Genomic DNA, 11,209 nt, shown 5'->3' with positions numbered 1-11,209 from the left:
TTCCTTCCTTCCTTCCTTCCTTCCTTCCTTCCTTCCTTCCTTCCTTCCTTCCTTCTCCCCTTTCTTTCCTTTTCTTCCTCCCTCACTGCCTTTCCTCTGTCTGGTTCAGTTTCTTCATCTGCAAAATGGGGATAATAGCATTTACCTCCTAAAGTTGTTGTGAGGATCAAATGAGATAATATTTGTAAGGCACTTTGCATACCTTAGTATGTGCCAGAGGGAGGGCTTCCTGACTCCAAGGCTGGCTCCCTAGTCATTGCACCATGCTGCCTCCTCAGAGCATAGCACCCAGTACTGAGTGCACAGAGCTGCCATTTGCATGGCGTCCTGTGGTTTATGACATGTAATCTCATTGGGTCCTTACAACAACCCCAAGGGATATTTAATACCCGTATTCTTGCTGGGCTACTTCCTGTTGCTCACACACAGCCCTCCATTCCCCATCTCTATGCCTTTGCACTAGCTGTTCCCCAATGCCTGGAGCACTCTTCCTCCCTCTGCCTCTTAAAATCCTTGGTTTCCCTTAAGAGTCAGTTCAGATACCACCTTCTCCATGAAATCTTTCCCATTCAATTCAGCAGCTAGAGTCCCCCCCTCTAAGGTTCTCTTCCAACTGCTATGCATGTACCTATTTATTTACATGCTGTCTCCCCCATTAGGATTTAAGCTCCCTGAGGGCAGAGATTCTTGTTTGCACTTCTTTGTATCCCTAGCATTTTGCACATTTAGGATTGTACTTGTTTGAGATTTCAGAGCTGGGAAGCGGTAGACCCAGAATTCAACCTCAAGTCTTCTGATTTGGCCCCTGGCTCCTAAAATATGGCGACCTGGGTATATGCAAAGGTCAGTTTTGATGACCTGGATGGTACTGCAGGGTCAGGATTTTCAGGTAAGGGCTGGAAGATATCTCTAAACTTCTCTCGACCCTTCCCTCTCCATAGCTCTGATGTGTGCTAACTCTCCCCTTTCTAGGACTAGGGACAAGGGAAGAAATCACTAGAAAGGGAAGCTAAGTTTCCTGGGAACAGTTTCTATTTTCCTCTAATGAACCTCATCTTCTCTGCTAGCTGCAGCAGCTCACTGGGGTGGGAGGAGATGAACAGAAAGTCTCAGCCCTGAGAGCAGCACAGGCCAATCAAGCTGTTCCCAACAATCCTCGAAAAAGGAACAAAATCAGAAGTGGGTAGGCAGCCCATATGCCTGGGGATGGGCCCACCCACTTAGCCCTTCCAGGTACAAGCAGTCCTCAGCTGTCACCAGATCCCAATAGTCTTCCTCTTCCCATGCATTACTTGTCTCTGAGGTCCTTCCTCTGTGGGAAAAAAGTCTGCCTCCCCAAGGTGATGCCAGAACCCTGGTACAGAGGGATGGAGGAGGAGAGTTGGGGGAGGTTCCTTTTATTGAGTTACAACATTCACTTGGAAAGGGGAGATGGTGAATGGCTTCCTATCCATCTTTCCTGGGACCATTTTCCCAGCCCTGCTTTTCTTTTCCTACATCCTGGGCACCTGTTGCTTTCTGTTCTGACTGAGTCTCAACAAAACACAGATATCAGGAAGAATCAATAGGGAGTTAAACAGTGGGGACAGGCGGTCTTCTATCCCTGCACATTCCTTCTCTGCTCAAAAATCGCCAGCGACTTCCTGGGATTGATCAAATAGTGAAATGGTGAAAAGTCAAAAGATCTGTGTTCATCCCTGAGCTCTGCTACTGAATATTTTTCATTGAATATTTTACTGAGTATTTATTTATTTGTTTGCTTGTTTACTGAATATTTAAAATTTTCAAGTCATAAAATCATAGGATAATAGATTGAAAAAGGACCTTTGAGATACCTTTATCCAGCTTCCTCGTTTGACAGCCGAGGAAACTGAGTTCCAGATAAGTGAAGTGATTTGCCCAAGGTTCTCAAGAGTCAGTGTCAGTGCTGGGATTTGAACTCAGGTCCTCTTAACTCCACACCGCCAGCACAATTTCTACTCTGTCATGCTGTTGCACTAGAATCAGGGGTGGGGAACCTTTGGCCTTAAGGCCACATGTGGCCTTCTAAGTCCTTGGGTACAGCCTTTCGACTGAGTCCAAGTTTTACAGAACAAATCCTTTTATTAAGGGGATAATGTAGCCCTATTTGGGGTTTTCTCGGCAAGGATAACTGGAGTGGTTTGCCATTTCCTTCTCCAGTCAGTTTACAGATGAGGAACTGAGGCAAACAGGGTTAACGTCCGCTGATATCCACTGGTCATAACCATGGTACCCTCCGCCCTGGAAGACGTCGCAGTGCTATGCCAGTGATTTCAGGCCACCGGGCAGTGTTGCTTTTCCTGTCCATAGAAAAGTACAGACACATTCCACTGCTCTCTAGGACGGGCCTTGACAGCTCAGGACAGGCCTTTGACAGCTAGTCAAAGCCCAAAAGACAGGTTATGCTATTAATAGCCACTAAAGTGGGATTGTTTATAGACCTAAAAACTATTCCTTAAGGAGAAACCCCCTGGGGTGCTGTGTCAATTAATCCAGCCCGTCTCTGCTAAATGTCCCTTCCAACTCTAGGACACTACCATTTAAAGTATTTATTGGGCATTTACTCTGAGACAAGCACCCTACTAGACAAACTGAAGAATATGGAGTTGTATTTAACTAGAGTTAAGAATTTCTGTCTTCATCCCAGTGATCCAATATTGTGTTGGTTTAATAAAGGTCAAAGTAACGAGATGGTGGGTATAGTGGTAAGCACGCTGGTCTTAGATTCAGGAAGATATGGGTCCAAATTCCACCTCTGACTCGATAAACTATGTGACCCTGCATAAAGCACTAATCTCTCAGAGCCTCAGTTGCCTCATCTTTAAAATGGGGATGATAATGCCCACAGTATCTACCTCATGGAGTTGTTACAAGACTCAAAAGAGGAAATGCATGCAAAATGTCTTAGAAACCTCAAATTATATTTACATGGCAATAATTATAATTTATAATTTACAACTGCTTTGTGCCTCAGTTTCCATTTCTGAAAAAATGAGAATGCAAGACTGGATGGCACAGGGCACCTAGATGATACAGTGGATAGAACAACGGCCCTGGAGTCGGGAAGACCTGAGTTCAAATCTGGCCTCAGACACTTGACGCTTACTAGCTGTGTGACTTTGGGCAAGTTACTTAACTTCAATTACCCCCCCAAAAAAAGACTGAATGGCACCTGAGATCCTTTCTGTTGTTTTTTTTTTTTTTTAACATTCTATGATTTTGCAAGTAACAAGCCACAAATTAGTTTCCTAGAGATTCCAAAGCTGGGAATACAGCTTGTAGAGGAGATTAATTTCTGATCAGGGAATATTCAGAGAAGGGATAAAGTTGACTCCATGCAGTCCAAACCAACTATGCAGAGATGCTGCACAACCACACATGAAGCTCTATAGTCATTGTGACTGGCCCATCCTACATTCACAGCTCTTCCTACAAGGGGCAAGGTACTCTGAGTCTGGTCCTGAGTAGCAGCAGTCATGGAATCATTAAATCCAATTCATGTGCAAGTCAAGACATCATCTTTGTGACGTCATTGGTCCGCTTCGAGAACAAAGGACAAACAACGACAGAGTTGACATTTATAGAATCGTAGCGTTTTAGAGGAAGAAACCTTAGAGAATACCTGGTCCAGCCCTACTGGAGTGAAATCACTTGCCTAAGGTCATATAGGCAAGTAGATATACAGCTGAGATTAGGACATAGGTATCCTGACTCCCAGTTCAGGAATCTGTCCACCTCTTCACATCGACTCTCCCAGTGATTTCTTTGACTATTATTCATAAAAACGAATTGCAGAAGTTATGTTTCACGTTTCCACATATATACTTTGGATTGCTTTTCTTTACCAAATAGAGAATGGCTAATTTATTTTAAGATGGTTCACTATTGAAATTACTCTAAAATGTTAATGTTATTTTAAAACCATACCTATTTCTGATAACTTCATATTGTATATATGGTTTTGTAAGAAAATAGCCAAGTCAATGCCATGTCTAATTATTGAGCCATATTAACCAAATATTTATTCATTTTATAAAAATCCAATGCAATTTAGACCTTATATTTCTTTTCAATATCATCTTTCCAATATAGCCCCTTGACTTCCCTCAAGTACCATCTCCTATAGGATATATACTATCTCCTTCCCCCTAGTTTAAATTGTCTCACCCTTCTCCAATGATCTTTCCTTTACCTGTGGGAATGTAACACCCCAGTAGAATGTAAGGTCCCTGAGGTCAGGAGCTATTTTTCATTCTGTCTTCAAATTCTTAGCACTTAGCATGGCACTTTGCATCGTAGGAATTTCATAAATTCTTGTTGAATATAATTTAGTTGAATTAATATTTGGAAAAATTCTATAATAATCTAGCTTTATAAAATTTAATCATTGCATTCAATTTTATTAAACTATCTCAATATTCAGTCAGTCTACATCTACATTTAAAAAACACAATAAGGTGCTTATTGAGGATGGAGAACCAATACCCGGAACACATGCCGACATTTTGATTATAATTCATACTTGATATCTATCACCCAGTTTCTTTTATGGGCAGCCTAGTTGATTTTTAAGCCTTAGTCTTCTTCTAGTTTCCATGGGACCATCCATTCTTTCTTTTCAAAGTACAAGTTTCATTGACATTTTTTTTAGTTTTATTGTCCCTTCTAAATGACACTCCCCCTCCCCTGCAAATGGAACCATTTTGGCTCTCACTACATCTTTCATAATGTCTGTCTCCTCACTCACTCACACACACATGAAATGTGGGTGCACACACCTTTCTAGTAGAAGCTTTCATCACCTCTTGTCTGGACTATTACAATAGGCTTTTCATTGGCTTTGAAGCCTCAAGTCTCCGCTCCTGCAAGCCAAGCTTCACACAGTGCCAAAGTGATTTTCCTAAAACAAAGGTTTAGCCGTGTCACTTCCCTGCCCATTAAACTGCTGTGGCTCCCTTTTACCTCTAGGATCAATGCCAAAGTCCCGCTTGGCATTGCATTTGAGGCTTTTCACAGCCTAGCCCCTTCTGGTTTCCTTACACTTTATTCCCTTCCATGAAACCTATTTCCAAATACATCTAGGCTCCACATATCCTGTTCTTCAAATGTGACATTCTATCTCATGCCTTTTCATGGGAGGGGATCTCATAGCTAGAATGCTCTCCCTTCTCACCACCATCTTTCAGCTTTCCTGGCTCGCTTTATACTCAGCTAAAATCCTACCTTCTGTAGGAGGCATTTCCAAGTCACAATGTTCCCTACCCCCACCACATCCTCACTTCAGCGTCTGCCCTTAGAGACTACTTTCCATCTTTCATATATATCTAGTTATTTGTGTGTTAAGCTTGAGGGCAGGTGGAATGTTTTTCAGGACAGCTAAGTATCACAGTGGATAGAGTGCAGGACTTGGAGACAGAACAGACCTGAGTTCAAATCTGACCTCAGACACTTCCTAGCTGTGTGATCCTGGGCAAGTCACTTAACCCTGTTTGCCTCAGTTTCCTCACTTGTAAAATGAGCTGGAAAAGGAAATGGCAAATCATTCTAGTCTCTTTGCCAAGAAAACCCCCAGTGGGGTCATAAAGAGTCAGACGTGACTGAAATGACTCAAAAACAACAATGTTTTTGCCTTCTTTCCTATCTCCAGCGCTTAGCACAGTGATTAATCCATATAAGTACTTAATAAGTATTTGTGGACTGACTGACAAAGAAGAAAAACTTGACCACGTATGCAAACACATTTCTCAATCTGTCCCCTCTCTGCCAAAAAGGAGAGAGGTGCGTTTCACTGTCGCTGCTCTGGAGTCAAGATTGCCCGGATACTGTCTATTCTCCTATGCCATCATGAGCATCATCTATGTAAGGAAGCAGCATCGTTTAGTGGGCCAATTCCCTGAGATGAACATCAAGAAATCTGGGTTCTAATCTGAGTTTTGTCATAGTCTGGCAGAATGATCTTGGACAAATCAATTCACTTTTCTCTGGGCATTGAGATACATGTGTGTCTATGTGTGTATATATATACATATACACACACACACACACACACACACACACACACATATATATGGAAAATGGGGACAATAATAAAAAAGTTTAGAAGTGTTTTTCTTACAAAACCATTGAGAAGTAGACAGTGATAGCTTTTGAACCCATTTCACAGATGAGCCATGCCTGTCCTTTCTATGTTATAGAGATGTCAAAAACAAACAAACAAACAATGCCCCCCGCCCCAGGCTAACTGACAGATTTAAGAACGCCATGTAAAATAGGTCCTGTTGGGACAAATGGGCATTATTACCATTGTGATTCTTCCCGTTCGTAGCTCTGAACCCAGCCTCGAGGCGGTCATGCATCCTACCTGAGGCCTGGACCTCCATAATGTACTGGTGCAGATCCTGGCCCTGCTGGATGACTTCAAAGGTCATGTTGTTCATGGCCAGCTTCCTCTCCGTGTGACGTTGTAACCGCTGCTCTGCCAGGGTCAGGTCCTCGGTGTTGAAGTCATTCATTTGTCTCAGCAGGTCCTCGTTCCAGGCATCCAGCTCTGCCGTCACCTTTGGGGAAAGCACCATCCATGTGATTCATGATGGTTAGCAAGAATGGTGGAATCTTAGAGATGAAATAATAGTTCTAATAAGAGCTAGAGTTTACAGGATTTACAAAGTGATATATATATATATATATATGTATATATATATGTATGTATGTGTATGTATGTATGTGTATATATGTGTGTGTGTGTGTGTGTGTGTATGTATATATCACAACCACCCAGGGAGGTAGTTGCTATTCATAGAGGAAATTGAGGATGGGAGTGGTTAAGTGACTTGCTTAGAGTCACACAGCTAGTAAATACCTGAGGTTGAATTTGAACTCAGATCTTCCTGACTCCTGGGCAGCTAGGTGGTGCAGTGGATAGAGTGCCAGGCCTGGAGTCAGAAAAGCTCGTCTTTGTGAGTTCAAATCTGATCTCAGACACATAATAGCTGTGTGACTTTGGGTGAGTTACTTAATCCTTTTTGCCTCAGTTTCCTCATCTGTAAAATGAAGTAGAGAAGCAAATAGCAAACCATTCCAGTGTCTTTGCCAAGAAAGCCCTGAATGGGATCCTGAAGAGTTGAACACAACTGAACAACAACAACTTCTTGACTCCTGGCCCAGCACTCTACCACTGTACCACCAGCCGCCTCTGAGGAGACCTGTCTTGATCCTCTCTCATCTCCCTCATCCCCATATTCAACTGGTAATGACCTTTCCTTTCAGACATCATACAGTGCTTTTCTTGGTAATTCTCTAACAAATAAATTAATGTAAAAGTATTGATTAGGCTCTTACTACGTACCAGGCACTGTGCTCAGCACTGGGGATACAAATACAAAAAGCAAAGCAGTCCCTGCCCTCGAGGGGCTGACATTCTAAAAGGGGAAAACAACACACATCAGAGAGTGTCCATGGATGGGTGTTGTAGATCAAGACACTAATGGAAGTGGAGAGGCTTGAGTCAACTTCATGGACATACACAACACCAGCAGGGGCTATTGTGAGTTAAGAAACAATGGAGCTGACCTTGAATAGTTTGGGTTAACTTTATTCCTCCAAGTGGACTGTTCTGGGACACAGATGTGGGCCTTTGCCAAGAAGGACATAAAATCAAATTAAAGATTTTGGCAGGGAGCGCCTGAGACCCCAGGGAACTTCATTGCTGATTGCTTTTAAAATGTCAGTGAGCCTCATCTCTCAAATATGGAAAGAACTAAGTCAAATTTATAATATTATGAGTCATTCCCCAATTGATAAATGGTCAAAGGCTATGAAAGGCAGTTTTCAGAAGAAGAAATCAAAGCTATCTACAATCTTATGAAAAATGCTCTAAATCCGATTGATTAGAGAAATGTAAATTAAAACATCTCTGAGATACCACCTCATACCTATCATATTGGCTAATATGACAGTCAGAAAAGGAAAAAGACAAATGTTTAAGGGCATATGGAAAAATTGGAACACTAGTGCACTGCTGGTGGAGCTATGAACTGATCCAACCACTCTGGAGAGCAATTTAGAACTATGCCAAAAGGGCTACAAAACTATTCATACCCTTTGACCCAGCAATACTACTACTAGGTCTGTATCCTAAAGAAATAAAAAAGGGAAAAGGACCATTTTGTACAAAATTATTTAAAGCAGCCCTTTTTGCATTGGCAAAAAATTGGAAATTTAGAGAATGCCCACCATTCTCTAACTGAATGAACAAGCTATGGTATATGATTGTGATGGAATACTATTGTACTATAATGAAGTGATGAGCAAGATGCTTTCAGAAAAACCTGGAAAGACTTACATGAACTGATGCAAAGTGAAGTGAGCAGAACCAGGAGAACATTGTACACAATAACAGCAATACTGTATGATCATCAACTGTGAATGACTTAGCTATTCCCAACAATGTAAAGATCCAAGACAATTCTGAAGGACCTATGGTGAAAAATGCTATCCATTTGTAGAGAAATAACTGATGGAATCTGAATGCAGATAAAATCAAACTGCTTTTTGACTTTATTTTTCTTGGGTTTTTTTTGGTCTATGTTTTTTTCCCCCACCACATGACTAATATGGAAATATATTTTGCATGATGACACATGTACAATCTATATAAAATTGGTCGCCTTCTCAATGAAGGGGAAGGGGAAGGAGGATGGGATAGAATTTGGAACTCAAAACTGTAAAAAAAAAAGGTTAAAATTGTTTTTACGTGTAATTGGGAAAAATATTAAAATTTTAAAAATTAAAATAAAATTGCCAGTGACTTTTACTTACCTATTTCTTCCTGGACTGCTTTTTGCTGGCTTGCGGACTGCTTTTACTTGGGAATAATTAGATAGGTTTTTTATTATGGAAATTTTTTTTTCTGGACCCTCAATCACTGAATGATCCACTGTACTAGATTTGGAACCAAAACTGGGACAGGGGGTGATTTCCTGGCTGGAGAGTAGCATATGGATTTGAAGGGGAATGCAAATGATGAACTGAAGATAAGGACAGGAGCTGGAGAGCCAGATCCAGGTGAGAGGCAGAGGGCAGAATGCAACCCCAAGGAAGGAAGATGGTCATACCCTGAACATGGGATCGAGTAGATATGCTTATCTGCACTGGTGTCTAATTCATCTGTTAGACTGTAAGTCCTCTTAAGGCAGGAACCATATCTTAATTTAACTTTCATGGTATCAGAGAGCTAAAGCTGGAAGCGACCTCAAGATGATCCATCCCAACACCCTAATTTTTATAGATGGGAAACTGAGGACCAGGAAAGTTACATGATGTCCCAGAGATTACAGAGGTAAGACTCATCCCAGGGGGAGGGTGTTGAATCTCCATTTCTTAAATTCTATAGTCATTGTTCTTTCCATGGTACCACATATAGTCTCGGCGTGTAGCCCAGGGCTTGCTCCACTAAATAAATGTTTATTGCATTACATTGAATTGCCATAAGGTGACAGAAACACAATAAAAAGGAAACAGAAAAACTCATAAAGTAAAGTGGTCTGGGGTAATTTGGTGTACACCTTTATAAGCCCTGAGAATATTATTCTATTTTCATCATATTTATAGAACAGTGTAGTAATTGCTATTCATAATGCTGACCTTGAGTCATCAAGAAAAGGTTAAACTACATATTTAAGAGGGAGATAAGCATATAATTTTAGGATGATTTCCATCTATAAATGTTTACAATAAAATAAGTGTTTAAAAGGGTAAACTCTCAATTGGTTAGAAAATATGCCTTTCCAGAGCAACCCATTCCCCAAGCAGGACTATGACAGTTAACAATTTTATAGTATCATTTACTGAAAGGTACTAATGACTCTAATGAAGAGATAAAAGATTTTAGTTCAAATAAATAAGTGGTAAGAGCTGGGAATGGAAATATCAACATTGTTATAGCTAATTAATTTGCTAATTAGTATTCCCTTTGGACTTCAGTCCTTAGCCTCCTCATACAGGCTTCTGCTTCTTCCACTAGAAGGTTTCCGGGGGGTAGGGACCCCATCTTATGTTCTCTTCTGTACCCAGATGGCCCTTTGTACAGTACTCTGAATGTAATAGGCACGGAAATGTGTCTTGAATGAATGTATACAAAAAATTATTTCATAATCGCCTAACATTTTAAACTTTTTTCAAGGTGTCTTCACTTCTACTGCCTCATTTTATCCTTGCAACCACTCTGTAAAATTTCATGGATGTTATTGTGGCAGATATGTTTGATCCATTTTACTGATGAGCAAACTGAGGCAGGGAAAGATTGAGGAAAATTCTTAAGCTAGTTAATTCACAAGTTAAAGGCAAGAACAGAACTCCTGACTCTCAGCCATATCAGTGCAACAATGGGGTCATGACACATCCCACACTAGATATTACCTACCTATCCAAGAGAGAATTCTAGCCCTTGGCATGAGCAAAAAGGATGTATTAAAGGACAAAGAAGTAGAAAAACAGGTGGAGACAGCTGGGGAAAACAGGTGTAAAAGAAGAGGGAGCAGGAATTTTTGCACCTCAGGCAAATAGGGCAAATTTTACAAATTGGCTTGGGGCAGGTGACTTGAAGCATGTGTACTTCACTGGATGAGGGGTGAGGGTGTTAGTCAAGGAAGGGATTTACCCAGGTATACCATCTTAGCAACTTCTTGCTTCAAGTATTTGCTCTTGCTAACAGAATACTTAGCTCTATTGTTTCTGTGCTGCTAAGGACCGCAAATGATGTTGATACCCTATAACTCTGGCACCTTGGTGCAAAGCCCCAGTTGACCTGACTTAGTTAACCCTTTTATTTAGATTTCACACAGAACTCTAATATGAGATCTTGTACCAGGTGTTACTTCAGAACAATGAGGTGAAAAGAACAAACAAACCCAGCAACATGGATGTCACAGAGGTGGACCTTGCTATAACACAGTTGTTGGATTCCAGGGCTGCCTTGCCAATAGAGCAGAAGTCAGGCAGGATGACGCTCATATTACCTGCTTCTAACCTTCCTACTTTTAGCAGGAAAAGGAATCTGTTACTAAGGATAATAAAAATAGAGTTTAACAAGGAATTCAGCCACATGAGAGAAACCTATAAATCACCACTCACCAATCTATAGCATATTGTTTTTCAACGTGCTTTCCTTACATTTTCCCTGTGAAAAAAA

General features: G+C 41.0%; 1 protein-coding gene across 1 annotated transcript in view; it reads right to left on the bottom strand.

Moving 5' to 3' along the window:
* The window catches only part of KALRN (kalirin RhoGEF kinase), a 966,578-nt gene that overhangs the window by 403,650 nt on the left and 551,719 nt on the right, over positions 1-11,209 (bottom strand). Inside the window, exon 14 of the mRNA XM_027845153.1 lies at positions 6,383-6,578. Coding sequence (XP_027700954.1) covers positions 6,383-6,578 — 196 coding nt within the window. The remainder of the gene's footprint in view (positions 1-6,382; positions 6,579-11,209) is intronic.

The sequence above is a fragment of the Vombatus ursinus genome, unplaced genomic scaffold, assembly GCF_900497805.2.
Source record: "Vombatus ursinus unplaced genomic scaffold, bare-nosed wombat genome assembly UNPS02014959.1, whole genome shotgun sequence".
NCBI lineage: Eukaryota > Metazoa > Chordata > Mammalia > Diprotodontia > Vombatidae > Vombatus > Vombatus ursinus.
The sequence above is the reverse complement of the archived record's forward strand: the minus strand, read 5'-3'. Positions and strand labels throughout refer to the sequence as shown.